Source organism: Mugil cephalus, chromosome 9 (genome assembly GCF_022458985.1).
Source record: "Mugil cephalus isolate CIBA_MC_2020 chromosome 9, CIBA_Mcephalus_1.1, whole genome shotgun sequence".
Classification (NCBI taxonomy): domain Eukaryota; kingdom Metazoa; phylum Chordata; class Actinopteri; order Mugiliformes; family Mugilidae; genus Mugil; species Mugil cephalus.
Genome location: NC_061778.1, coordinates 12882058 through 12910044, shown reverse-complemented (window position 1 = coordinate 12910044; position 27987 = coordinate 12882058). Strand labels below are relative to the sequence as shown.

General features: G+C 44.2%; 1 protein-coding gene across 3 annotated transcripts in view; it reads right to left on the bottom strand.

Moving 5' to 3' along the window:
* Positions 1 to 27987, bottom strand: part of rsrc1 (arginine/serine-rich coiled-coil 1) — a 113229-nt gene that overhangs the window by 75108 nt on the left and 10134 nt on the right. For all 3 annotated transcript variants that reach the window (XM_047594250.1, XM_047594252.1, XM_047594251.1), the window contains exon 4: positions 16902 to 17123. In XM_047594250.1, coding sequence (XP_047450206.1) covers positions 16902 to 17123 — 222 coding nt within the window. The remainder of the gene's footprint in view (positions 1 to 16901; positions 17124 to 27987) is intronic.

The window sequence follows — 27987 nt, the reverse complement described above, 5'->3', positions numbered from 1 at the left end:
CTAATAATTGCATTAGGTCTTCAGGTTCTTCTAAGATGCCCTCCGCTTCTGTCCCTCACCCTCTCCCTTTTTTCTTTCTCTTCGTCCCTTTACTTGAACAGCCCCCCCTCCTCCCCGTCCTCGTCTCCCCCCCACCCCTTGACACGGCGGAGATGAATATCTTTAGTCAGTCAATGGAGGCGACAGAGGGACTTAAAATGCAGAGGCAGTCATTTGATTTCCAGCTAACAGAGCTGCCCATTAGCCCAGCACTCATCAGCCATGCATTACCTCTCAGACCTGCCGTCCTGAGTGTGCAGGCTTTAACCCTTTACCCTACTGGCAAAGTCTGCAACGTCACATTGGACCTTACTCCATCACACTCCAGTGGTAATATCAACACCTCCAGGTGTCCCCTGCTTGTGACCGCGACAAGTTAACTGCCATTTACTAGCACTAAAAGGAACAGACCTGCTCATCAGTCAAAATGATCATCTTGTGATGTAAGAAAATAAATAAATAAACGTATGGGGATGGTTAAATAGTGGCCTGGTTTAAAAGTTCATAATGGAAAACTAAAATGAAAACAAAGCAAGAGTAACTGTTTGTGTCTTTGCAGCAATGAGACTATTTCTCCAGGTACGAGATTTAATGTCAGTGGAAAAATCTTCATGATCCACGAAATAGAAACATGCAGATATAAATCTATTTATTTTATTAAAAAAAAAAAAAAACATACAGCAATATCATTTCTGTATCGATCAAGTACTTGTAACAACCTTAGAAAACCGTAGTAAGTCTAATAAAGATTTTTTAACTGCTTGATTTCTCTGCTCAGCATTTAAAAATCTGAAAGACATTCAGCCATCATCACATCCGAGTTGCGAAAGAAGCATACAGTTGATGAGCCACTGCTAGTAATTGTGAAAATAGATATCGTCCGTTTAATTTCAACCTCCTTAAAATCCCACCGAAATTTTAAAAACTGAGGAATTATCTACTAAGGAACAAATCTAGCTTTTAAACCGGGGAAGAACTTACAGAACATGAGTTCAACTAGGGTTTTTTTTTTTTCTTCTTAAAATGCACTTTTCTGCAAAACATAACATCTGGGTTTCTGGAGTCTCTCAGCCCTCAACCTGATATCAGTCAGAGACGGAGAGGAAAGGAGCGGAAAAGAGAAGCGGCGAGGGAAGACAGGACTCCAACGCTATAAAAGAGACATCATTCATAAGTGTGCTTGTGTGCGTGTGTCCCATTTGCCACAGTTGCATGCCTTGTCAAGCGTGTCATTGAGCATTCATACGTCGTTTGACTGCTGATGGAATGGCAGGCGTATATATTAAAGAGTCAATGTGAAGGGGACACCACCAGAGGAAGCAGATCCTCTCTCGCTCTCGCTCGCACACAATGCATTAATGCACAGTCCACATCAGGGACATCTGCCTGTTTAACTAATAGACGGCAAAAGCTTGATATTGAGCAGTCGTAGAACGGGAATGAAACACACACACACACACACACACACACACACACACACACACACACACACACACACACACACACACACACACACACACACACACCCAATAATACAGGGAGCGCGGCTTTCCCTCAGGCCTGATTGCCATCTCCATAGGCCTTTTTTAACAGGGCTGCCAATTGAAATTGAAATTGTATTCTTGTGTGTGCTATCAGAGCTACCTCTCAGGGTTTTATACAGCTAAGAGGAGGGTTGAAGTGACACACACACACACACACACACACACTCTGACAGGAAGGGATAATGCAGGGGTAAGTCAGGGGCTGTCACTCTTCCATGCAGAACACATAAGAGGGAACAAAACACAGACTTCTCCTTCTATGCTTTCTATGTTCGGAGCGCGCACACACACGCACGCACACGTGCAGGAATATATTTGCGGGTACACAAGCTGCCCCACCCTCTTCCCTTCGCCCCCTGCCTTCCCAGAGGAGGGGGCTTTACTTTAGCATAATCCCAAAATGGTAGAGAAAGGCAGTCCATTAAAAACGGGGCTCACAAATTCAGCACTTTATGTTTCTGTGAGGGAGGGTTAAGTGCAGTTAATAAAAAAGTCAGGAAAGCAAGAATGAGAAGGAAACCGGCTGATATATGACGGGCCTTTCTGCTCTTTGAGATAACACACACCTGTTCACTCATACATGGCGCGTATCTGCCACCTGAACTTGGACAAGATCCAAGTGAAAGAGAGCGCAGGCAACACATAAGGAACTACTCTGTTTATTCCTATTACAGTAACTCAAAGAGCGCACCATAAACCCCCTGAACCGTCCAGCAGCAAAAGTAACACCCTGATTTCTCCCATGCATCATGCACCACCTCGAATCTTGTTTTTTTCACAGAGAATTCTGCATATATGCTTTAATTCTTTTTTCTGTCTCCACTCGTCCGGCCTCAAGCAGAGGAGCCCCTCTTAAGACCTTAAACAAGCACAATATGTTACTGCGTAATCACTGCCTACAAAGAAAACTCAACTTTTGTGCAAAAGCAGCAAAGAATAAATAATAAAAACTTGCCTTAATGACCACTGCCTTGTAGAAACGTGTTATATTAAAAAAATAAGTTAAATGAACATGTGCTGGTAACTAACTGTGATTGGGAATCCCTTATTATTGTCTAGAGTTAAACCAATAAACCTAGAGATATTATGAGTATTGGTGTATCATATGTTCACCGACAAGTAAATGTTGGCAGATGAGAATTAGGAATTAGGATTTATCATTAGGACAGAGCAGACCGGGATTAATATACATGTAATGAGTCATCATTCAATAGTCGATGTATCACACAGGACGGACTTTTAACACTAGTAAATATTCTATATTTGTATTTCGGTCAGAATCAAAATGAAAAAAATCTAGTAATGGGCATTAAATACTAACACATCTTAACCCTGACTTCACACAGAATTGAATCTTTTGTGAATCACAACAACACAAAAGAAAATAATATCATAAGATGTGCCAGCGTATCGGAGGGGCGTTCATTCATTTTGCTATAAAGAAATAAATAAAGCATCAGCGGATCACGGCTGAGGTATCATCTTCCTTTCAAGTCGGTAAAAGCTGAACTGACACTTCGCACACATATTTAAACACTCATAAAACATCACAGTCGGAGCGTGCCTCCCCGTGGACGGCCCGTATCTCCCTCTTCTCTGCTTCTGCACACCACCTCGGTGCTGAGGGGAACCTGAACGCCGGGGCCAAGTTTTAAAGAAAATTGACTTCTCTCTTTTTTCTTTTTTTCTTTTTACATAGAGGGAGAGCAGGACAAAGACACAGAGAGGGAAAAGCAAAAGGGAGACACGGACAGCAATCAATTTCCCCGTGGTTTTCTTCAATAGCCGGCGGCCCTTTTCATGCCTCCCAATTATAACATCTCCTAATCAGAGAAATACCTCTCCATTATTTAGACTGAGACAATGACACTCCCCAACATTTCTGCCTGCTCCAAAACTATGTAGATTGCAGTACTGGTACACAAAGAATAAAGCACCGGGCTATACGGCGAGGGGTGGGGGGACGCTTGTGTTAAAATCACATGTGGAAATCTTTTGGCTCTCCTCGCGGCCCCAGAAAAACTGATGGGGAACAATGGCAGCCCGGCACAGCATCTGTCATGGCACAATATAAAAAGATGATCTTGGCAAAGAATGGACAAAAAAGAAAAAAAAGAAAAAAAAAAAAGAAGAAAAAGAGCGAAAAGAGAGGGAGGAAGACGGGGGAACGGAGGGGAGGGGAAAGGGAGGGCCGGGCGAGAGGTAATTCATTTGCAAATCAGGCCCTGGTGCTCAGGTCTATTTCAAGCTGCCAGTGGGTGCCAGGAGTTAACAAGGTAATCAGTTTCAATCCTGCCCTTCAATTGTACATCGCACCCTCATCCAGAGAATACCCGGGCCTTTCTATAGGGGCAGAGGGGGGGAAATAGCAATCTGGCTGCTGGCTGGCTGGCTGGCTTCACGAAACAACACGCGCGCACACACACCTGAAGACAAGTTATTAATAGCCATGTATCCACAGGCAACTGTCGGCAGATGAGGGAATTTTGATCACTGGGCGCCGTTTAATGTGGGAAATTAAATAATTATTTGCTCATTCTAGCCTCTTTAAACGCGTTATCTTTCGTCAAAACAAAGCACGTGAAGGCATATCTGCGGGTTTCCCAACTTGAAATCGACCTGTAAAAACTTGACTCGATGATTTACGTCTCTTCTTTAACCCTAATGTGACTTTATACATTTTATACGGTGACGTGGACTTCCTGCTCACTGTAAGCCTCTTTCACTTAAAGTCGCCAGCTGAATATGAGAAGCGTTCCTCCTCTACTAGTCTCAACTTCACCAAACGAGAAAAGCAGCAGCAGCAGCAGCAGCAGCAGCAGCAGCCGGGACAATGCTGATCTGAACCTACATGCAAAGAGGTAGAAAGAAAACAGAGTTAAACCTGTCCTAATCCTTTCTTCCTCTCGCTCCGTGTCCCTGTCTTCGGCCTGTGTCAGCTGTAACCGGCTGGTCCAGTTAGGCAGTTAGCTCCCCTTAGTCCCTCATCTGCATAATCAATATGACAACCTTATTTTTCTGATGCAAACAGGATTTTGCCGCTGAGCTGCATTTGTCGGTGTGTGTGTGTGTGTGTGTGAGAGAGAGAGAGAGAGCAAGAGAGTGCCCAGTCTGCTCCCGGCCAGCCTCAGTCATGGCCCTCTTTAGCCTTAATTAGATTAGGTGCGATTATCCCGGCTCTACCTTACAAGTGTACAGGCGGGATAAAGTGGCCACAAAGGCCAGCCTGTCACAGGCACCGGGCTCTGATCGGCAGGTTATCAGGGTCCACGGAGACACACCGCATACATTGTTATTCATATCATCCACACACCGTTTTCTGTTGCACTGATTTCGTTTTTCTTTTTTTTTTTTTTTTTTTTTTGTCCGTGGTGTCAAACCGGCGTAATCACTGGCCACTGGTCTTTTTTTTCTCTCCCCCCCGCCCTTCTCTCTCTTTTTCTGTCCGTCCATCAGAAGACAAAACAACATGGCCCCGAGCGCTCTGCAGCCTAGCCTACAGGGAGAGACGTCAAGGGCTTGTGCGCGGACGTGCCTTTCTGTGGACTTCAAGGAGGAGTGCTACAAAGAAAAGTTAAACCCAAGTCTCACGCTAATGCAAATGGACGAACGGACGCGGCAAACAGACGAGCGTTGCGCACAAAGATGCCTCGGACGGAGTGGTTAACCGCGGCCCACATGCTGACACCTCGCAAACAGAATTCCACTCTGTGCGCGTGAATTTATTCCAACTCCTTTTCTTTGCAAATAAGAAAGTTTGAAAATCTCTCACATGTCGACTGTTGCCATAATGTCTGGGTGTGTAGTTACTTTAAATGCTTATTAAAATATAAATATTGCATAGTTTAGCTAATTATCTGGACAAGTCTGGTCTGGTATCTTTTTGTGTTTAGACAATACTCATTAGTTAAAAAAATTTTTGTAAGTAGGACACACAAAAGTATTTGATTGGTAGCTAATGAGTCTAGCTCACTGCATTCACAAACTGCACATCGGCCCAACGTACAGTATGATCACATACAAACGTAAACGCGCAATCGATACATAGCAATTACGACATCTGTATACCTGCCAAATTGTGCGTGCCATAACACTGACTCAAAAGACATTATTCAGTCTGATTAACGCGTGTTTGAAAATTTTAACATGATGATTTTCTGTTCCATTTCATTTTCTGAAATACTCCACCATTTCTCCCCCTCGTTTTCCACACGCGCAGAGCTCGGCACTGACAGATTTCAGCTGGTGAGCGTGCGCGCGTGGAGAAAGAGAAGTGAATTATTTCTCGCCGCTGATTAGACGCCAGCGACCGAGTTAGTTATACGCAGTGTGTATACTTTCCGTGTCGTCAGAGTTAGGCATGATAAAAAAGACGCAGGAGCGCACAAAACAAGAGAAGGAAAAATGTGAGGCTGCGTTATAGTAAGAATCTGAGTTGTGCATGTAAATGTTTCATTTACAGAACCGATGCTTTATACTCCATGTAATAAATGTTAACGCAGGGAGAGACTAGCAGCGATGGAGCAACAAGAGAGTGGGTGGGTCTATTTAAAGTTAAACTCAATATTGAGTTAAGAACCAATCTGAGCAGTCAATTGAGTTGATTGATATACAACTGCCACAACATTATAACCACTGACAGGAGAAGTAAATAAGATTGACCATCTTGTGACAATACAATGTTCTGTTGGGAAACATTTGAAACTGGCATGAGCGTGGAGGTTAGAAATGATCAGACCAGGAACCCCCACCCAATAGCAATGACACTCCTTGATGGCAGCAGTTATCTCCAGCAGGATGTGGCCTGACACTCAGTGTGTTTACATGCACAGCTTAATCAAGCTATGCTCGAAATTTGACTTGCTGAAATGTGGTCCTTGTCTCAGTTTACATGCAACGGAGAAAATCTAATAACTGACGGGAACATGTCCTCCTCCTCCACAGTAGGTGGCGATATGTTTTTTTTTTAAGTGGGTCAATATGGCCCCCTGCTCGGTAGACTTATTAGGTCAAATAATAAAAACTGCTTTATAATGATGCAGACCGGCATTTCAAACAACAAGACGGATAATAGTACAGCTTCTTTTAATCTCGTACTTAATTTGAGCGCTACTTATGGTGCAGATAAGATGCACGCTATCCCTCAGGTGGTTCATCTATCATACACCAGCGCAGCAGTGATGGAGCATGCGCACACGTATTGTCTAGTTAAAGTCTGATTGAGGCGTATACATGCCAGGGAAAATCGATTTCCAATCGCATTATTTGGGTGTCTTAGTTGGATAAGGAGAACTCAGATTTCAGTCGCAGTAGCATGTTTACATGCACTTAAGTTGTCAAGTTACGTGCATGTAAACGTAGGAAAAAGGGTTTAGGAACAACTTAAAAAAACATGAAGAAAATCCCAAGGTGTTGACCTGGCCTCCAAAATCGAGGACCCAAAGGCCCCTACTAACAACATTCTGCTGTGAGACACCACATGGCACCGTCAGAAGACCCACGTCCATTCTCTGATGAGTCACAACTGTTTTGAAGGCACAAGAGCGACCTACACAATATTAGGACATTGGTTATAATGTTACGCCTGACATGTTTAGGTTGCAAACACAGATTAACAAAAATGTTTACTGCAAGGAAACACCGTCCATGACTTTGGTCCCAATCTAAATTACCGTTCTAATGGGGAGCAGTTGAACTCAGATTCTTCCTGGCCATCCGCGATGTCTGGGTTTGATCTAAAAACATTGTACAAGGTGTATGTGGGTAAACTGTTACTGCATGCCAGTAGCTTCATTGTTGCATGAGCAACATTTTTATGTTTAGTTTGTTTCACTTTGAAACAGTGGAGTACAAACCAAGAAACCAACTACAAAGCTATCGTGACAGAGCAAATGTGGACAATGCTTTATTTGACATGCATTAGGTAGCTGGAATACAAATGTCCAAAGGAATGATTCCAAGAGATAAAATAATGAAACACTATATACAGCAGGAACTCTGTCTTGTGGTGCTTGGTGCTTTGATGTTCCTTTTTTTTTTTTTTTAGACATTTGCCACAGTGGAAGACAGCCTGTGATTTTTACCCTATAGTGGAGCTAATATATTACACATAATTGAGGACTGCATATGCGCTAGTGGCAAAAAGTGGACAGCGGGAAAAAAGTGTGTGAGCGTGTGTGCGCGCAAGGGAGAATGAGTGAGACGCAAGGTAGAATAACTCTATTAGAGAACCACGGGGACTACACACAGAGCGCCCGAGAATGAAGGGGAGCAAGATTGAGCAGGACATTAGTACAAATGAATTAAACATCGGCCTCAGAGATCTAAACTGAAAAAGTGCTGATAAAGTGGCGGGCTAAATGGGTGGGAGGGGAGGAGACGGAGAGTGTGTGTGTGTGTGGGAGGGGACCCCCCCGTCGTAACTTTCCTACGTCGTAACTTTCCTACGGCTACTCAACTGTACAGTATGACACAAATAAGCACTTCCATTCCCCCGTCAACGCAAACAGACGCACACCCACTTGTGTGATTCGTAAATCCTCAGTTTCGGCTCGTTTCTGCGCGAAAGAAAAATACTCTTTAAAACGGCTGCCGATTTCAAAACCGTCCGCTGGGAATGATTGTTATATGCTCCTCTCAGGCAGTACTTACTTCCACAACTGAGTCATGATACTTGACTGTACGTCTGGAATGCTGTTTACTCGGTCTGAGGGAGGTATTCTTGTAATGATCAATGCCATTAGGCAAGACCTACAGAGCCGCGTTTCTATCTCGGAGCGGCAGAGGTCAAAAGCATAACGAAAGGTACCCTCCGCTAACCCCTCTCTCTTCTTGCCTCGCCTGCTCTCCTCTGCAACTAAAAAGAACATCTCTTTCTATAATGTATTCTCACTCTCAGCCTTTCTCATAAAGACTTCACTCAACACCTTTCCTTGCCCCTGGTGCAGATGAATAAGCACCGGAGTCTGGAGAAAATTAAACATTAACAGTGTGTCTCTTTTACACATCGTTCTCTATAACAATCTTCTCTCTTCCAGCTCCCCCTCCCCGCCTTCAACAGCACTAGGCTTCCTCCGAACCAGAACTACCCAGCTTTTCCTGGGAGGGAGGGAAAAAAAAAAAAAAAAAAAACATATTTCGTCGACAAGCGCATTTGCATAACCCTCCTAAATCGGAGCTGGCCTGTCATGTTTGCCGCTCATAACCTGCTGCTTATAATCCCGCCTGCATCATCTTCTGATCCATAAAGCAGAGCAGCCAGCCACTCCAGGGCTGCCATCACTAGGTCCTGCTAAGACAGGGACGTAAACAGAGGGAGAGGAGGACGGGAGAGGAGAGGAGAGGAGAGGACATGCGAGTAGAGGGGAGAGTAGGGGAGAAGAGAGAAGAAGGAAAAAAAAATAGAAGAGAGGAACAGGGTAATTGGATTGGGGGGATCTTCTATTTGGCCGGGTCTGGTCTCTGTCATCACGCTCCAGGCCTGGCTTCTCTCAGTGCCTACAGCAGGTCTGAAGCACATCAACACTCGCACAAACACACACATCTAAATGTGTTACCGTGCTGAATTGCTACCCAGTTCAGGAGGCACACTGCCCTTTGCACCGTTAAAGCCTGCAGGGTGTCTAGTGTGCGTTTTTGTTTCTTTTCTCCTCCATGTGTGAGCGTATGCAAGCTTGCTTAACAACTCACTAAATGGTTAAACAGATTACAGAGCGCAGTAAGTGGATTGTCACAGCTCTCTATCGCTCAGTCAGGGTGTCTCTCCTGCGATTAAGAGTGGCCAGATTTTTTTTTTTTCTTTCTCCCTCTCCCTCTCTCCACAAACACAGAACAGAGAGAGGTCACTCTCAGCCACAGACGCCATTTCTCTGACTCACTGTCAAGACAACAAGAAAAGCTGTTGGTGATTATTTTTAGCTCCTCTCAAGCTTTTCTGGTGATTCATTATTAACATTATTAAATATAAGTAAAAGAAATGTAAGGAGCAGAAGAAAAACCGGATGCAAATATTAAACGGTGGAACCAAGAATTTAACCCACTTATAATAATTATTCTCACTGTTGACTTTTAATATTCATCTTTATGACTGAATCTAATGTTTCCCTAAAGCATCAGCGGCAAAATACTTAATTTGTGCACAAGATAAATCTCTTTTTTGGACGACTAACATTGCCAAGTCCTGCCTTTCCATATCCAGAACTACATTCAGAGAGAAATTACAATCTACCTGTCATAGATTATAGCCTTATGTATTAGATTCTGTCTGCGTTACTCATCTCATTTCATTATCCAAAGTTCAATTAAAATACTGTCAAAGATTAAGGAATGACTGAATGTGACAGTCTCAGATACAATCAGAAAAATAAATCTTTGTTAGGTGTCAAGACTCGCACTAATTATATGATCCACATCAGCATGGGCAGTCCTCGCTAGGCTACAAGCTTGTCGATGTGTCCAGTGTCCACTTTGGAATAAATCTGCTGCTTTAATGCACAGACCCACTTGAAATGGATGCTGAACTAAATATTGCAAAGACTACAGCCAATGGGCAGCTAGCACGTAGAGCTGGACGATAAATCTAATTTTGATGGCGATTTCGATCGAGGGGGCGTGGCCTGGGCAGTGACATCAGCGCATACTCTCAGTTGTATAATAATTCTATGGTCATTAAGAATAAATCTCAAGTTATTTACCCCTTATTGTCTTAAAACTCATTTTGGTGTCAGGTCAGAGGACCAACATTCAGACATTCAGACATTCAGACAAAAGGTAAAAACTAGTTGCATCACATTTCATTGTCTGAAAAGTGTATCCAGTGACGACTGAGCCTATGTGCGCATTATTTGTGTGAAAAATAACATCTAATGACTACATACAGCCATGGGCCAAGAAGCACTGCAGCTGCACCACTGTGTGCGTTGCATGTGTTAGTCTACTGGGACCTGAGAGTATATTCATGTGTGTGTGTGTGTGTGTGTGTGTGTGCGCGCGCACGCTGTCCACTCTTTGCATGCGGGCATCACTTCTATTATTTCAGCCCCCCACCCGAACTCCACACACACGCACACCTACTCCTCTTCAGCTTCACCCGCGTCTCATCTTGCTCCTGGCCACCAGGCTGCTCCAGCCTCCTTGACGTGCACACAAATAAAACACACACTTACAGCTCATTGATTTAAGTCAATGCGAGTGTATCCTAACCTTCGGAGGACCGCGTTTGAAGTCTCTCTTACCTCGCCAGACCTGCTCCCAGAGCCAGACACAGCCTAGAGTCCTTGCGATGCGCAGACAAACGCGCACGTAAGCAGCACTAGCCAGTGGTCCCGTCCACACCACCCATACACACACGTTCCCACCAGGCTGAGAGGGCGCCGCAGGCAGGGACTACACACCCACGGACGCGCACAAACACACGCACTTTCTCTGTGTATTATCAACACTAATGAGCTGATAGATGTTCAACCGAGGCGAAGAAGCAGACACTCATTTCCTCAGAGTGGGGAAAGAAGGGAGAGAAAATCAACAGCAGTAAGTGAAAATTTGTGTGCGCTTGCGTCTGGGGCCTCGTTTCAGTCTGTCTCTGCCTCACAGCGTCTAGGCTTCCAGAGGTGAAGGCCGAGAGACGGAGCAAAACTAGCCAACCGGAGGCCCGCGGGTCCTGCAGGGACGGCTAGGTTCTGTTTAGCTTGTTAGTGCGAAAACCAAGTAATGAGAGGTGCTGCTAAACAATCACACACAGAGGAAGAGGCAAAGAAGGCGGGTCGTCAACTGCAACAATGCCAGGAAAACGCGCTCCGTATTAAAGGTTTGGAAAGAGAAACTCCGCTCTTAAATTATTCGTCCATAGATGAGGACATCAAAAATAAAAGGTTTTAATGAAACGTGGGCAGTCATTTCATTTCTTTAACCCTAAGCTCATTATACCTACTCCAGTTTTTACATGCACAGGGAAAAGAGGGCTCTCCGCTGCCATGAGAGGTCTCCACGCAGAGGTCTCCGCTGCCCAGCCGGCGCCCGACTCGCACTCGGCTGACTTTAAATTGAGCGAGACGGACCGACGCGTTCTCGTGACCCGGCGCAGACAAGGAGTTCAGCCTAATTGGACAGACCTCTCTGATTGAGGATGTGAAGTAACGGCAGCCGGCCCACGTTCTTCCACTACCTCGGTAATGTGTTAGAGGAAAGAGGATGAAACCGCCCAAAGGAGAGGGTGAAGACTTCTCTTGAAAGCAGGTAAATTCTTTCACGAAGAGTTTTTAGGATGGATGCAAAAAAAGGGAAAGGGAAGAGAGAGTGGGCACACCTGCGCATTTGCGTGCATTAACAATATGAAGGAAAACTGGACTGTTCCTCATCCATAACCTAGCTCAAATTCCTTCAAGCCTGATCAAAGTCACAACCGCTAGAGCTTCTAACGATGCCAACACCATGCTTTTCTGCGGAGTAACAGCCATCTGCTAAAGTAAGACTCCACATTTCAGCTCGTTAATTACAGGTGGGACTTGGGTCGGAACGTTGGGTGAAGAGCGGCGTTACATTCAAATTAAACTTCTGTCAATTATCTGCCTGGGGGCAGGTGAGCACTTGTTAACACAACATGCTGTTTGTCTCTTCTGCTCTGATTTGGGGAAATAAGAAAAACGCCGACAAACAGCATTAAGGAAATGACTCGAGAACAAGGAGGCAGGAGAATGGATCGAGTCCACTGCACACAGCTACTGCAAGAACACCAGGGACGTTCAGACGGCTTTCATTTAGTTGTAAACGACTTCCACATAGTTAAATCTCAGATCTAGCACGGTGACCTGGAGCAGTGCTTCTCCAGTTAACTTTACAAATTAGATCACAACGTTTTAAAAAAATACATTATATATATTTCAGAAACTCACGTGTAGATGGTTAAAGAATTATAACGTTATAATTCAATAACACTCAATACATGAAGGAAGGTGTTGATGAAGGGGTATAACAGACATAAAAAGGGTAAGGAAATGAACTCATTACACAAACAATACACAAAACACGTGTGCCCTTGTTTGGCAACTTGTCTTGTTGAGAAACTTAACAATGGAGAGAAAAACACTAAAAAAATAAAGCATTTTAGTGGCGGTTAAGTAGTTAAAAACAGCTCTTATTCCCTCTGTAAACACTTAACCAGGCAGTTATACAGGGGCTGACCTCCTGAACTTTTACACCAGTCACCAGAGTAAACACGCGCACACAAACACAGAACCCTACAATCACCCACTTACCCTTTGCCACTGGTGAAAGGCAACCAGATCTCTTAACAACAGCTCGTCTTTTTCAATAAATTTTGCATGAAAACATGCCGCCGGAGCACCAAGTTGCCTGCTGTCATACTAGAGGAGTCTTAAATGTTTAATGACAACAACACCAAACACATGTGCGCGCACACAGAGTCAGTGTCGGGGTGCCGCTCTGAGGGGCCCCTCTTTCATCCTGACAGACACTATAAAGCTCTGGAGCCCCTTCTCCACCCGCCCCACCATCAGCACCACGCTGCTGCTGCCGCGCTCCTCTCCTCTCCTCTCCTCTCCTCTCCTCTCCTCTCCTCTCCTCTCCTCTCCTCTCCTCTCCTCTCACCCAGCGAGGAAACCTGGATGTAAATGAGGTTGGAGGGTGATGGCGTGCGTACGCGGGTGTGTTTGTGTGCCGTGTAGCGAGGATCGGGGGTGCTTGCATAGGCCCTACCCCCATCACCACCATTAAGAACAGAGGAAGATGAATGGGAAAGACAGAGGAAAAAGAAGAAGTGGCTTGTCATAGACAGGATGTACAATAAAAATTTTTTTTTAAAAAAAAGGCCCGTTTTACATATTCCTGAAACTGCTTCTGCCTTTTATTCTGCAGGAGGAGGATTTGTTAGGCACCTGAAGCCCTCGGGGAGCATCTGGAGAATAATGAGAACATCCATGTCAGGCAGGTTTTGGTCAGTAATAACATCATATTAGAGTCTGCAGATAGACTGACAACTACACTGACAGCTATAACGGATTAGACATTCTAAAACTTTCAGAATGCATCTCCATCCAGACGCGCGCATCAGGATCACTTCACGAATAGTTTCCGTCCACATGGCGCACCTGAAAACGAGCAGCTGAGACAAGACGCAAGAACTACTTCAAGCGACACGAATAATAGCTTGTGTTACAGCAAATGTAGCAGCCGCATGATTAAAGGCAGAATTTAGGGACTTTTAAAGACTTCAAGGTCAGGAACTACTGTGATTTATTAGTCTGATGTCTACTGGAAAAGGGTCACGGGACGGGGTACGTTGATTCAGGGAAAGGCCGAATACAGTCAATGCGGAGGATTGTTCCCAAAGTCTCTATTTCTGCTTTGCTGTTTTCAAACTAAAACGTGACACAAAATGTATTAGTGAGGATGTAGCCTCAGTGTAAGTGCAGTCAGAGAGATTACAGTTGAAAAGTTGGTAATGCATGAGCAAAAAAAAAAAAAAAAAATGCATAAACTAATTAAGATTTCCCATGGCATCACAAGTCTTTACCCGACTTTGCTCCACTAATTGTAAAATTCATGATAAAACCAATATAGGCCCCTTTTCTAAAAGTCTGTCACCTCCGACCACATGCACGTGTGTAAATACGACTTTTAAACTGTTATTTTACTATGATTTACAGTGAAAAGCTCCTTATATTCCATCTTTCAGAAAAGGTATAGTAACCACAATTAATACCCAAGGGTTATCAGTATACTGTGTATGAAAACCTCCAGTTTTAAGTAAAGTGAGAGGCCAGATAGCACAATAGACAGTTTGAAATATATCAACGCTGCCGCAGGTGGAAATAGATACACAAACTTACACGCACACACACACAGGCGCACACAAGACAAGCTAAAGCGGGGTCAGAGATAAAGGAAGAGATTCCTATCGATGCTAAAGGATATTGAAGACTTAATAAGAAAATAGATATAGTCTGCTGGCCTTTACTATTCACTGTTAGCTTTATTTGTTTTGCTGATACCATCTGAGAAAGGCAATATGTAATAGCTTCAAATAAACGGACCCCGTTTTCTTTTAAGGGGAATCTCCATGCTCGGCTCACAAATCCCGTGGAGGTTCGCTCTGATGACCAAACGCAAACGCAGACTGGCTTTAGTCAATTATGTCACTTTTCTTGAATCGAGTTTACAAAATTTACAAACATTTTAATTCTGAATAAACAAGAAATCATAGCTGGACTGATATGTAAATGCTTCAGCTTTATTTATAATCATACTGCATCACCGAGTGATATCTATGTGCGGAACTTGGTTAAGATTCGCTCTCAGCGATGCATTTCCTCGTTTACTTCACTTAATGAGATACAGCGCACACTATTTCCAGAGAAAGTCGTTTAAGTGCCGTGCTAGTTCTGAGGTGGCGCAGAAGCAAAGTTTAAAAAAAAAAAAAAAAAGTTCTTAGCTATCGTGACTGCATTTTTTGTCTTATTACAGCCACTGCTACAGCGATAAGTTTCCACATCTGACTGCACTGTTGCATCAAGAGTACATCTGAGGAATGGAGATCATTTTCAGTCAGATCAAACAGTCATAAAATCATAAATTGCCATATGGCCATCGCTGAATGTTTCTGTTAGTAAAACCAACGTTAAGCCTAGAAAATACTGCCTCGAAATATATATTTTTTTTCCCTCCCTGACGAGTGTCTGCGCGGTCAAAGCTTTATTTTAACACTGTTTAAGAATTCCTTTGAAAATCCGAACAGCAGCTTAATTAATAGCTGAATTAACATGTGTCTATATTTTTCCAAGAACTCGCAAGTTTAGATCAGAAAAGTTTATGAACTTAATTGGAAAGCTGTTTGTTCAATGTCTGAATCGTCGGTTAGTCATCACCATTTGTTTTGACAAGAAAATATAAAAATAAACTGTGCAAAGTGTTCATTATCATGTCCTACAGCCCATGGAGATCAGGCATAACATTATGACCACCTGCCTAATATTGTGTAGGTCACTCCTGACCAGATCAACACCTTATGCTGTTTTTCATGTTTTTTTGAGTTGGTTGAGATGGTCAATGTTATTCACTTCTCCTGTCAGTGGTTTTAATGTTGTGGCTGATCAGTGTACACATGGTATTATACGTGTATATATATATGGGGTGCTGTTACACGTCCCTTTCAAAGTCACCAGACTCCACTGACAAAAACAGTAATTTTAACTTGCATAAAGTTTATTCTCTACTACTGCCTCAATAAATTACTTAATCTGTGTTATTGTGTGACTTTTGTGTGTTAACATGTTAGTTTGGAAAGTGTTAAAAGCACCAAAGTCTCTGTATATCTGTTTACACACTGAGTATAAGGCTTTGAAGGGAACGGAATAACAGATAAGAGTGTGAAAAGTTTGACAACACCTTAAGCAACTTGCTAAATTACAGCATAAAAAAAATCAGATATAGATTTTTTTTTTTTAAAGTGCCTAAAAATGGTTTTGGTGCTGATCACATCCAGAGCGATTCAATACAACCACCATCTACTGTAGATAAAACACTGCCTCTCGATAAGAACTGCGTACAACCCCACTTCAAAGAATCCGAACTCCGGTGTGAGGCGCAGCAGCTGGTCTGCGTCGCTCTTGGGATCCATAGTTTGACATCTGTACCATTCAATATGACAGACAACAACTGGGTAGCAGCCATATTACAGAGGCCTCCAATCACATTAGAGAACGGCGTGTTGGGGAGGGACCGACAGTGTTATTCTGGTAGAGGCAGATAGAGGCCTCTAAGGTAGTTACACCTGTAGTGGAGCGTACCACTGTTAAGGTATCCACTGCACTGAACCTGTTTAGCTTTGGGAAGACATACAGTTGAAGATGTCCTTTGCCAACTTTTCCCACTTTAATAAGACGCTGTGGTTTATTGTTTCTCCCTGGCATAGCTAACAACGACATTGGAGGTGCGGATGATCCCGTTACGTTTCCAGACTTATTGCAGCGGGGGTCCAGAGGGTGAGAGGGGGCATTAAAGACATCAGACATCATCTGGTGACCAAAAACATTCTCTAACCTGTGCACCGCTCCTAAATACCATCTATTCTTATATCGCTGGCGATGCTTCCTTCTACAAGAGGGAATTGTATCACATTACAAGGAGAATGCTTGATAGCGAGGGGAAATAGAAGGAGAGAAGGAGTGATGGATTGATGGATGGAAGGATCTTGTGATGGATGGATCCGCGGAGGAGCTCAGACTCTGCTCCGCCGTCGTGGAGCTTTGAAATGAGCTCCGTTGTTCGGGTCTGCCCGTGCGTCCGACTAAATTTACCACTTACCCCTTCCTGTCCGCCTTGTCTTTACTCTTGTCCTTCTCTCTGTCCCTGTCCCTGTCCCGGTCTCTTCCTTTGTCCCTCTCCTTTTCTTTGTCCCTGTCCCGGTCGCGGCCCTTGCGTCGACTCCGGTCTCGGTCTCTGCTGCGCGTCCTTTTGCGGCTGTGGCTTCCCCGTCGGTTTCGGCCGCCGCTCGTGCTGCGAGACCGGCGGTGGCGAGAATGAGACCTTAGAAGACATTTAAAAAAAAAAATAAAAAAAAAATAAAAAAAGGTGTTAAGATTTCAGCTGATGAACCACTGGTTACACAACTTTAATATTTATTTCTGCGGGGAAAATAAGACTCAAGATGTGCTTGTTTGTTACACAGACTTTCTAACTTCTCCCTCGGTTAATGATTGTCTGTATTTCCCAGAACGCCTTTAATCAGTCCGAGCATATGTGGCTGAGACGGTTTCAGCTCAGCTGTCAGTTATGCACGTGTGTGTTAGCAGTAATAGGAAGCAGAAATGGGAATAGTAGGGGCAGTGGATTGAGTTCCCGCTGAGGAAAACACATCTTGTGAATGCAATGCAGGTGATTCACTGTTAGGTGGTGAAGTCCATGCCTCCACCATGATGAATTTCTCCCTCCGAGATTGTAAGACTTTACTGAAAAATAGACGCAAGGAGCAGCTAATGCTTCACCCACCAACTGCCTTTCTTTGGCCGATTCCAACACGCTGACATTAAGGTCCGTGTAATAAAGGATTTGGAAACAGTTCTACGTAGCGATTATCAAAGGGCACAAACAGATCAAATCTGCTGCAAACAGAACCCAACGCAAAAACCGACACTGTGAGGTTTGCATCTATCAAAACGCAAAATGAAACTAAATTTCCCAAGAGTGGACACGTTCATCCTTCGTTGTGCGGTCGTAATAATAGTTATATACAACTCCAACCACTGTAACACACACACACACACGGACACGCTGCAGAAATTGAGCCAATTAGAGGCTGGCTCAGAGGAAGACCTGTCCTCGGTATTGATCCTGACACTGGCCCTCTGGTCTCAGAAAGATTTACAGCGGGAGATTTACTTTGGTGGCTACGACACACAAACACAGACAAAGGGAAACTTCGCACTGTAACTTACATCTCAACGTGGTAAACGCATAAAGACGCAAATCACCGAAACGGAAACTTATTTACGCGTCGCTGCTCGTGCCTTTAATAATTCAGACACGTTTTGCAAGTGTGTGTGTGTGTGACGAGTGTGTCACAAGCGCAGCGTGCGTCTACGCAGGGGGAAGGAGCGTGATTTGAAACCCCAGAAGAAATCGGCAGCTGAGATGCCGTTATTTTCCATCATCTATCATTTTATTGATTTGTCTATAAAAACAGTCAAACCTGCTGTCCACGAGCTTTATTGCTTTCCCCCCTTTATTAGTTTGCAGTTTGGGACATCCAGAGCTGTCTCTCCGCCGACAGAAAACTAATCATTTTCTTCAGACGCCTGTCAGCATCCGAACAGACAACACTCTGACAACTGTTTCAATCAATTAGGCCGGGGCGATCATGATCACCGGAGAGCCGCCGCGCTATTTCAGGGTCTCTCCAAAAGGGAATCCCACTGTTTTGAAGTTGTTGTTTTTTTTTTTCTTTTTGACACCGACGCTGAATTGCAATCTACAGTGAAAGTAAATATCTTGTAAGCAAAGGTCAGATAATGGTCAATAACACTGGAAAATGCAGCACGTCATGTGTGTACTGTACATACCCTGATCAGCCACAATATTAAAACCACTGACAGAAGAAGTAAATAACATTGACCACCTCGTGACAATTCATATTCTTGATGGATCTTTGATGAATCTTTGGACATGGCATTCGTGTGGATGTAACTTAGACATGTACCACCAACTGAGACTGGACACACACGCAAAACGGTTTAGGAACAACTTAAAAAAAACATGCCAACATCAGGCCAACACAACCTGGCCTTTAAATTCACAAATCTGTGGGATGCACTGGAACAGACCTGATCAACAGAGGCCCCTCCCCTCAACCCATAAGACCCAAAGGCCCCCGCTAACAACATCCTGTCACCACACACCACAGGACACCCCCAGAAGACCCATGTCCGTTCTCTGACAAGTCACAGCTGTTTTGGAGGCACAAGGAGACCTACACAATATTAGGACGGTGGTCATAATGTTATGCCTGATAGGGATTTCCAATAAAATATTGTAGGCACAATCAACCGATATCTGCAAGTAATTCAGTAATTGTTTCCACATAAACGTAGAGTGAAAAATGTCCATCTCAGTCTTCCAGACCCTGAGACACCTTTGATGCCTAGCAACACTTTTGTGTGCTCTCTCAACATAGTTTTGTAAATTTCAATAATTTCAGCTAAAAAAAATACAAATCACACTGTTGGTTAGCAGAGCAACGGTTTGTTGGTTAGCTTAACAGTGTGTAGACGAACTGTATAAACTTTGGTTCAAATAGTAATCTGAGCAGCTGCAGCCATTTCTTTCAGATTTCAGTAGACGCCCCTCTCACACTAAAGCAGCCGCGCGGAGCGACGATCAAAAACAATTAATGTGACGCATCTGATTCAGAGGTAAGAGGTGGAAGCGGCATTCGGCCCCGGCGTTCTTGATTTAGCACATTTAACGCAGTGTTTACCGGAGGTGCGATTACGCGAGTCGTGCCGGCTGGCAACCGTTTCTAATGGAGGGGGGGGGGGGGGGGGAACAGGAACACATTGGCATTTTTGGGGTAAGGAGTCTCCAGGCGAGATAATCCATCAGTGGCCCAAACAGACCTTGGAATGAGTGAATGTATGTGTTGACAATGCCTGCGTATGTTTGTAATCAGCAGTACATGAGGGGAAATACAACAGAGCTGCAATGTTCCAAGCCTAAGTCCTATATTTACAGCCAAGCAAATTGTGGCCAGAAGCAGCAGATGCAATAAACACAATTTCTCTCTCTCTCTCTCTTTTCCTCTCTCTGTCTCCCTTTCCCCCGCCCTCTGATGGAGCAAGCAGCCCACTTCTGGGGTGTGCAGCAAATTAAATTTACTGTAGTTAATAGAGTGAGCCTATGCTGCTAAATGTCAATTTCCTGACCAAGTCCTTCCCCTTGGAGAATGATTAGCTAATTTGAGGCTGGGGATAAATGGGCTAATGCAGGACACACACAGATAAACAGCCACCGTTGGACCCCATTCGAAGCCCTTCCCCTGCTTTACATTTTATTGGCCTTATTATCTCCAGGGAAAATGGGTCCCCCTATGACCTAAACATATTTTCATTTCTAATAAAAGGCCCTCGCTGGTTGCCCCCACGTGTAACCCGCCCACCCCCCCCTCCTGCACACACACGAGCGTGCTGCCCCCTCACAGCCTCCTTCCTCCATTCCTTCCTCGTTTCATCGTCCAATCCATTAAATCGGAGCTCTGCAATTGGCTGGGACCATTTTCCTGGTGAATTATCAATAGAGTAATTATGCTCCATGTTGGGAGCTGGGCTGAAGCTTATCGCCGCTGACCCCCCGGCGCGCGCCAGGATATGATCCCTCACCACAGCCCATTGGGGTAATTATGTGGTCGGGTGTGAAGCTGGATGGTGTGCTGCCTTTATCTGTATTCTATTTCTGTTTTCATTGAAAATTGGACATTAATGGCGGCTACGCGATACCACTAGTGTCAGATACAGGTGAACGTCTCCAGCGGAATCTGACCCCAGTCGAATCATTATTCACGGTACGCAGCGCAGGGACGGGCAGCGCACGAGCGCGCGCACACACACGAACGCACGGAAAGACCAATCATCCGCACTGTTCCTTTAGCCTTATCTAAGCGGCGTTTGAGCTGCGGTGACGGACATTCACGCTGCTTCTTCGTTTTTCCCCCAAACACCATCAAGACAAAAACAAAGTCTGCGTCCATGTTGCATTTGTCCCGTGATAGGGAACTGTTGGGAATACAGCTCATCTCCTCAGTGACGCCCCGGGCGCGGTGTCTGTCCATTAGTCCAGCGTAGCACAGCAGTGATTTATGGCTATGTAACTTTAACCCTATCGCATTTCAGTAGACAATGGCGACAATGACCCCTGTCTGACCAACGGTGCGGTAAAAAGCTTGAGAATCCCCGTTTCAAATGCAAGATATTGCGTTTGCAAGGAACGGAAATCGCTTTGCACCATTTTAATTATGTTCATCTACAGAAACTACAGTAAACAAGTCAATGTAGTGTGCTTAACACCTGAGACAGGGATGGGTTTTATCTCAAACCAAAGCCAAACTAGTACTTTTGAAAAAGTGCCGGTGCTTAAAGAATGGAAAACATACAAACTCTGTCCAAAAAAAGGATGAATTTTATTTTTAAACAACAAACTGTCAGAATTATCAGAATAAAAACAGTGGCGTGGGGTCTTGCAGGTTATCAAAGACAGTACGTTTCTGAGGGTTTAAAATAATGCTATGCGCTAATCAAATTCGAGGTGCTACCTCCCTTGCACGATATCGGCTTTGAGCACTTGTTGCAGGCTGCAGAGTCTGCATCTAGCCAAACTTTTGACTGTTTGAGTTGAACCACCATCAGCAACAGTGGCGTCATGGTACCGGTGCCCATCCCTACTATGAGGCAGTGCTTAGGCCAGTCTCCATGTCATCATCCTGTATTACTGTGTGTCTGTGCACGTTCAATTTTAAGCATAAAATAAGGCTAAACTAAGTCAATATATAATTATTTAGCTTAGTTTATACTTAACCCTACAGCTAATCTGCTGTGTCGTTCACTGTTTACTTTGAATGCACAGAAGGGAAATAGATTTCGGAGTAATCAAAGTTGTTGTAGCTAATTTTCAAATTCAGCTTCTCTGAGAGATATGGGGAAGAAATTGTCTATTGCAAAAAAAAATCTACACTTAAATCCAATGGCTAATCCATGACTGACACAACACTACAGTCCGTCAACTTTATGGCCTTTACTGAAAAAAAAAAAAAAAAGAGACGAGCATTACAGGAGTTTAGCAAAAACTGTTTTTCCTCACAACAAAAGCACCAAAAAAGTGCATTAAAAGCACAAATACAGTATTTCAAACCTATTAAGTAACGGCAAAAGTCTCCACGCGTGCACACGCGCGAGAACACGTGGAAACTACAAAAAAGCTCACCCGTGGACTTTTCCAAGCGACGGACAGATTGAAAAAGAAACGGGCCCATTGAAAGCGAGACGAGCCACATTTGAAGAACTTCATTAATGCACTGTTCCCCCGCCGAGTTATTTCCAGTGACGGAGCACACAGCAGCAGCTTCATGTTCTGAGTTAAAAGTCACTTTTCTTTCTTTTTTTTTTTTTTTTTTCCTGCCATTTCAATGTGTCTAAAAGCACCTTGAGTGAGCAGTGTGCATTTCCTGCTGCCAAAAGACGTGGAAAACAGCTGTTCCTGCCTGACGCTGCCTGCTGAATGGAATGCAAATATGTTAACCATCCAGAATTTATTACTTTTGAGTGCTCTTCAAACGCAACGGCAGACACAAGTTTAATTTATGATATTCCTCTAATTATGAGACTGTTGAAATCATTTCCCAAGCTGCTTCCTCCTTCCAAGCAGCCACATTATCTGTTCCCTCAGCGAGCAGCACACACACTCAGACTCACATCCACCGTGCACCCCCCCCAACCCCACCCCCCATACACACAGAAACATAAACATACACACGCGCTAAACAACACGCAAGGAATCACTGCGAAGTAGCTGATGGTGAGCACAATTAACACAGCAAAGACGGAGCATGAAAGATTCGCAAAAAAATGTTTTTTCTTCGTTCCCCTCTGCTTCATAAAAGCAATGTTTAGATTTGTCATAATCTTCGGTTTTGCTTTTAATTTAGCAGTCGTCAACACAAACGCCTGCAATGCCCTGCTATGCTGTGAAGCAGAAATGAGACCCCATGCAGGCCACCCACTCGCTGCCTCCCATACCCACCCAAACACACACACACACACACAGGGATAGAGCCACAAGCCACAAGGTCAAGTCATTTAGCAGAGTTCAAAGGCCTTCAAAGTCCCCTCAGATCTATATGAACCTACAACGGGCGGCCGACGATGAGGGAAAAGATGACTTTCTGCACCAAGATATGGTTTCCATGTGCGCGCGCACGCGTGTGTGCGTGCATACGTACTCGGTCGCCTTTGTGTTGCCGGACGCCTCGCGTGTGTGTGTGTGTGTGTGTGTTGATTACCCGGCGTCTTCGTTGGCACATATGCCCGGTGTCACTCAGCCGCCTCGTCGCAATCCTAAACTTGGCCGTCTGGCGTGCACCCGCGACCTCCGACCTCCGTGCAGCCGCAGCTCGACATGACACCCATTAGCAGCTGGAGCCGGGGAGGGGGCCCCGGCTCAGCCGCTCGGTCCAGACACCAGGTCAAGTGGAGGTCACGCTCAGACTAGGTGCTAACTTGCCAACTCGCTCACAGCCACTCACGCAACTGAAAACCCGCTTCTCTCCCCCCTTCCATCCTTCCATCCATCACGTCTCAGAACAATTAGTTACAGCGAGTTAGGAGAGAGTTGTTTTGGTTGTCGTTGCCTCCATCTGTAAGGGAGTGGAGGTGGGGAGGGAAACAACGTGGAAGGACGGAAGAGGAGGCGGAAGGTGAAGGACAGCTGGAGGATGAAACGAAGAAAAGAAAATATAGATATATAAAAGTCGGTTAGTCGAGAACAACCAGGGTAACAAAAAAAAAAAAAAAAAGCGGGAGAGTGAAATTGGGACTCATGGAGAAGACAGGCGTACTTCACATCAAGCTGGCTCCAATTAGCAGGTGTGCTCTCAGACGCTCGCTCGCTCTCCCTCTCTCTCTGGTCAGGGAAGATGTATTTTTCTGCCTTTTATACGCATGTATTTATGAAGTGGTAGGAGATCTGAGGGCCCTTAGCATAACAGCCTTTTATTGTTTAAATGTGGACCGCGCGGCCCCGTGTGCTTAAGTGATTTAGGAACCTCACAACTCCGGTATAAGAAAAATCATAAACGCTGAGACAAACCATGTGGGTGGACTGTAAAAGGCACCGAGGAACGGGCCGACAAAAAGCAGACACACATTCCACTACTAAAGGGAAACTACACTTAATTAAACACCCAAGACACAACTGGAATAGCGCCCTGTAAAAAAAAACATTGCCGCACTATTAGTTTTGCCTCTTCGGAGGAATAACATAAAGTTGTCTTCTGACAGAACAGAGTCTCGTAAAGAAGTTTCTAAAAATCTTTTTTTTTTTATGAACTGCTGTCAAGACTGAACACGGAGTAAGGAGAGGGAGAAATGAACGCAGAATGAGGAATCAAGAAATGAATAAAAAGCGAAAACACTCACACTGTCAGACAAAAAAAAAAAAAAAAGGTTCTCGCCTCCAATGCATCGCCTGCTTCAAATGGTCCACATGACCCGTGCACACAACTACATATAGGCAGGTTTTACTATTCTCTGACATAATTTAATTTCAGCACACGGCTTAATACAGAGCATCCGTAAAAATCCTAAAAAACTCATTTTTTGATGTTCACTACTTTTTTTTTTGATGATACAGCCAAGGTCAGTTATTTTTTTCTGAATTTCATCTTGAGCTGTAATATTCCCTTTTTACTAAAGCTCCCCTTGGAAAAAAAAAAAAAACACTAGTGAAAAATTCACAATATGATTTGCTATGCACAGTTTGAGGTAAGACCCAAATGATGCCACATGTCACAGTGAAGGGATTAATGTCATTCATTACACATCTGTAGTAGCACACTCACTTTCATTGAGTGTCAATATCCTACAGACTTTGAAGAGAAACCTGGCAAACTTCCACTCCAACAAAACTGTTGACTGCATTTAAAATAATTACACTTTCCCGCTTTGATTCCAAGCCAAAAATCACAACATCACAGAGGCGCTCCGCTCTTTGTTCAAGCAATCACACGACAGTCGGCCGGCGTGCTCCTTCGGCCGACCCATCCATCTCCACTTCCTCCTCGCGTCCTCGGCTCCGACCGGGGCCCGGATGGATAGACGGAGCGAAAGGGAAGAAGAATGTCAAAAAGTGAAAACCTCATGTGCACGGCGAGAAAGTGTTTCATTACTTTCAAAAAAGCTTGTCAAGGTTTCAGTCAGGGCGCACATGATCCTTGTTTCATTTTCTCGGCCATTCTCTCCCATTTTTCTCGTTTCTTTTTCCACAAATAAATTACTAGAAGTGTGAGTGAAACCACATGCGTGTGTGTTTGTGTGGTTGCTTCGCTCGTCCAAAGCGAACTGACAAGTGCAGGCGGCGCTTCCATTAGCTGGCAATTTGCTCTCAAGTTGTCCGGGGGGAGAGGAGGTATGACAACGCACATGGCTCCGTTTAGTACGAGTTAAGAGAGGTGCTCGCACACATTGTCTGGGGCCATCATTCAAACGCGCGCACCCTTAAGACGCGCGAGGCCCTGCACGCGTATATGATGAAACCCTAACGGACATCAACCCTTCAAACAATTAAAATCTATTGTGAACATGAACGTATTTACCGTTTGTGCTAAAGAATCCATTAATAGATGTGCGTTAGAAAGTCAAAACTATTAGCATATTGTAAAGTCAGACCATATATCTACACACACGTCCTTTGAGCCTCAGTGTCCATATGGTTTCAGCCAGAGCATAACTAGAGTACAAGGTAAACACGGCTGACTGAGGTTTCTCCATGCGTGCTCCCTTCGCTCGGGTCTCCACGGACTGGCTCAAAACCTGGCCGCCGAATCACACGCAGCACATCAACATACCTCCCCGCGTGTGTAGTATGTTTAAGGGGTGAAGAGAAGAACCGTGGACAGACGGTGGCGTTTATCTGCGCATAAATTAAGAGCAGACGCTGTTAATTACAAGGGGGGGCGGGGTGGTGGTTGGGGGGTGTGGGGGGGGGTGGGTACAGATATGATAAAACTTCGCTAATCGACTACTCGGCAAGGTGACCTCTGGGTGCTCAGGCTGTCATTTTAGGCCCCGGCGTCCTGCTGGGTGAGGAATACAGGGGGGTAACGTGCAGGTCCGGCTATGAGCAGCAGGCAACTGGTAGAGCCCCCCCCCTCCCACCTCTACCTCCACACACACACACACTCCTCTGTTTCGCTGTCTATCTAGCTCCCTCTCCCCTCCTTCTCCGCCCAGAGCGTTATTAGACCCAGGGCTCCGCTGCGGCTCCAAACAGCTCAATGACAACACACAGGGCCTGCCAATTAGAAATAATTAGACAGTCATTTCAGTGGCAAGTCTTTTTAAGTGCATATATAACGATGCAATGATGCTTATTAGCCGGCCTGAGTCGGCGAGGACCGGGGCCTCAAACGCTTTGGTGCTGGAGAAAATAATTATGCCAGTGATCACAAAGCGAGCTGCACATCTCTGTACTTCACCTCCACGCGTTTCAAAAATCCACTTCATTAGCTCCCGTAATTAATCCTCCATTAATTGCAGGAAAAGCCCAGTTTACCTCCCTTCGTTTCTAATTATCATCTTATAAATAGTTATGGTTCTAATTAATGTGTTCATTAGGCAGGATATTTCTCTCAAAGCCTCGCTGGGAGCCAAAGGTCCGGCTCGGCTCTCTCTGAAGCCTAACCAGCCAGAAGGTGAGGCCATCCTGCCTGCATTTGCTTTTATTTTACTACATTCAACCTCCTAATTGGCATTTAAAACCCAATTTGGAAGAACTTCAAGAAGCTTAAATGGGAGACAGAGACAGAGAGAAGGCAGGAAGGAGAGAGAAAGAGAGAGATACATTTGGTGTTCGTTTCCCTATGCCAGGGCTAAAAGCGTTTCTGTCTCCGTCTTTCCCTTGGTCTGGCCAGACGGACGAGGCTTTTCGCCGTCAAAAAGTGGACACACAATGAGAGCTGATTGAATGCTGATAGTGTTTGGCATTATGGAGGCTTTATTTGCAAAGCCGTCAATCTGTGCATAAAAAATATATATATATAAATAATAATAATAACAGGGGCTTCAGTCATCAAAGAAAAAAATTCTGTCTTTTGTATACGCATATAAACTAACTAGCCTGGTGTCTATGAGGCTTAAATGAATCACAAAGCTTTCCGAATTACTTGATCTTAAAAACGTTATCCTGTTTTTGAGGAACAACTTTTGTTATTCCAACCCCTGTGTAAACTGGAACATTTAAGGCTGCGATGACAATGAACGACGTTATTTACGCGATTATTTCTCGGAAAACCCGATTTATGCATCTTCAAATGCGCCCGAACAAAATACACGTTCACTGCAATTCAATTGTATTCATGACATCTGCTCTCTACTCTCCTTTGTATATTAAACGCTACTTAAAAAAAGAAACGCGTGCTGTATATATCACTGCGATGGGTCATCACTCAAAACAAAACAAATAATCTGTTAAAAATTGTCTTTCTTACAAAAATGTGAAATGCTAATAGCGGCAGACATTTTTTTTTTCTTTTCACGTTCCCACCTCCACACACTGTGAGAACAAAACTAAATAGAAAAGAAAAAGAAAAAAAACACAAATAACAAACGAAAAGAAAATATGTTCGCTGATATTGGACACTTTTCTGATTCCCTGCACTTTAGTGAATTTATCATCCCACTAATTTAATTAGGCGCTGATAATTGAACACGCACGCTAATTAGGGGAAAAAACGCAAAGGTGAATGACTTCAAGTGACTTAAACAGGCAGAAAATAAGCTCTTTGAACGTATTATTCGAAATCCAAATATCAATATTAGTAATAAGACTGAGGTATAACATTTAAAAGTTCTGGAGGAAAAGACAAATTATTGCCGTTTGCAGTCATATTAATAATTAACTTGAGAATAATCTTTCCTATTTATGAACGTCTTTTCCAACAAAGGCTACCAGTCGCCACGCGTCGTTACCCCCCGATTTGTTTAACAGATGAATAAAAAGCGAAAAGGGACGCGACTTTGATGCCGAAGTGGTTTTTGTTTGGGGCCGTCGACCTAATTCCCTGATTTTCTGGTGGAGCGATGCTTTTCGTGAGGTGAGTTTTTGTCTGTGTGTAGTAGTCGGTGCAGACTCT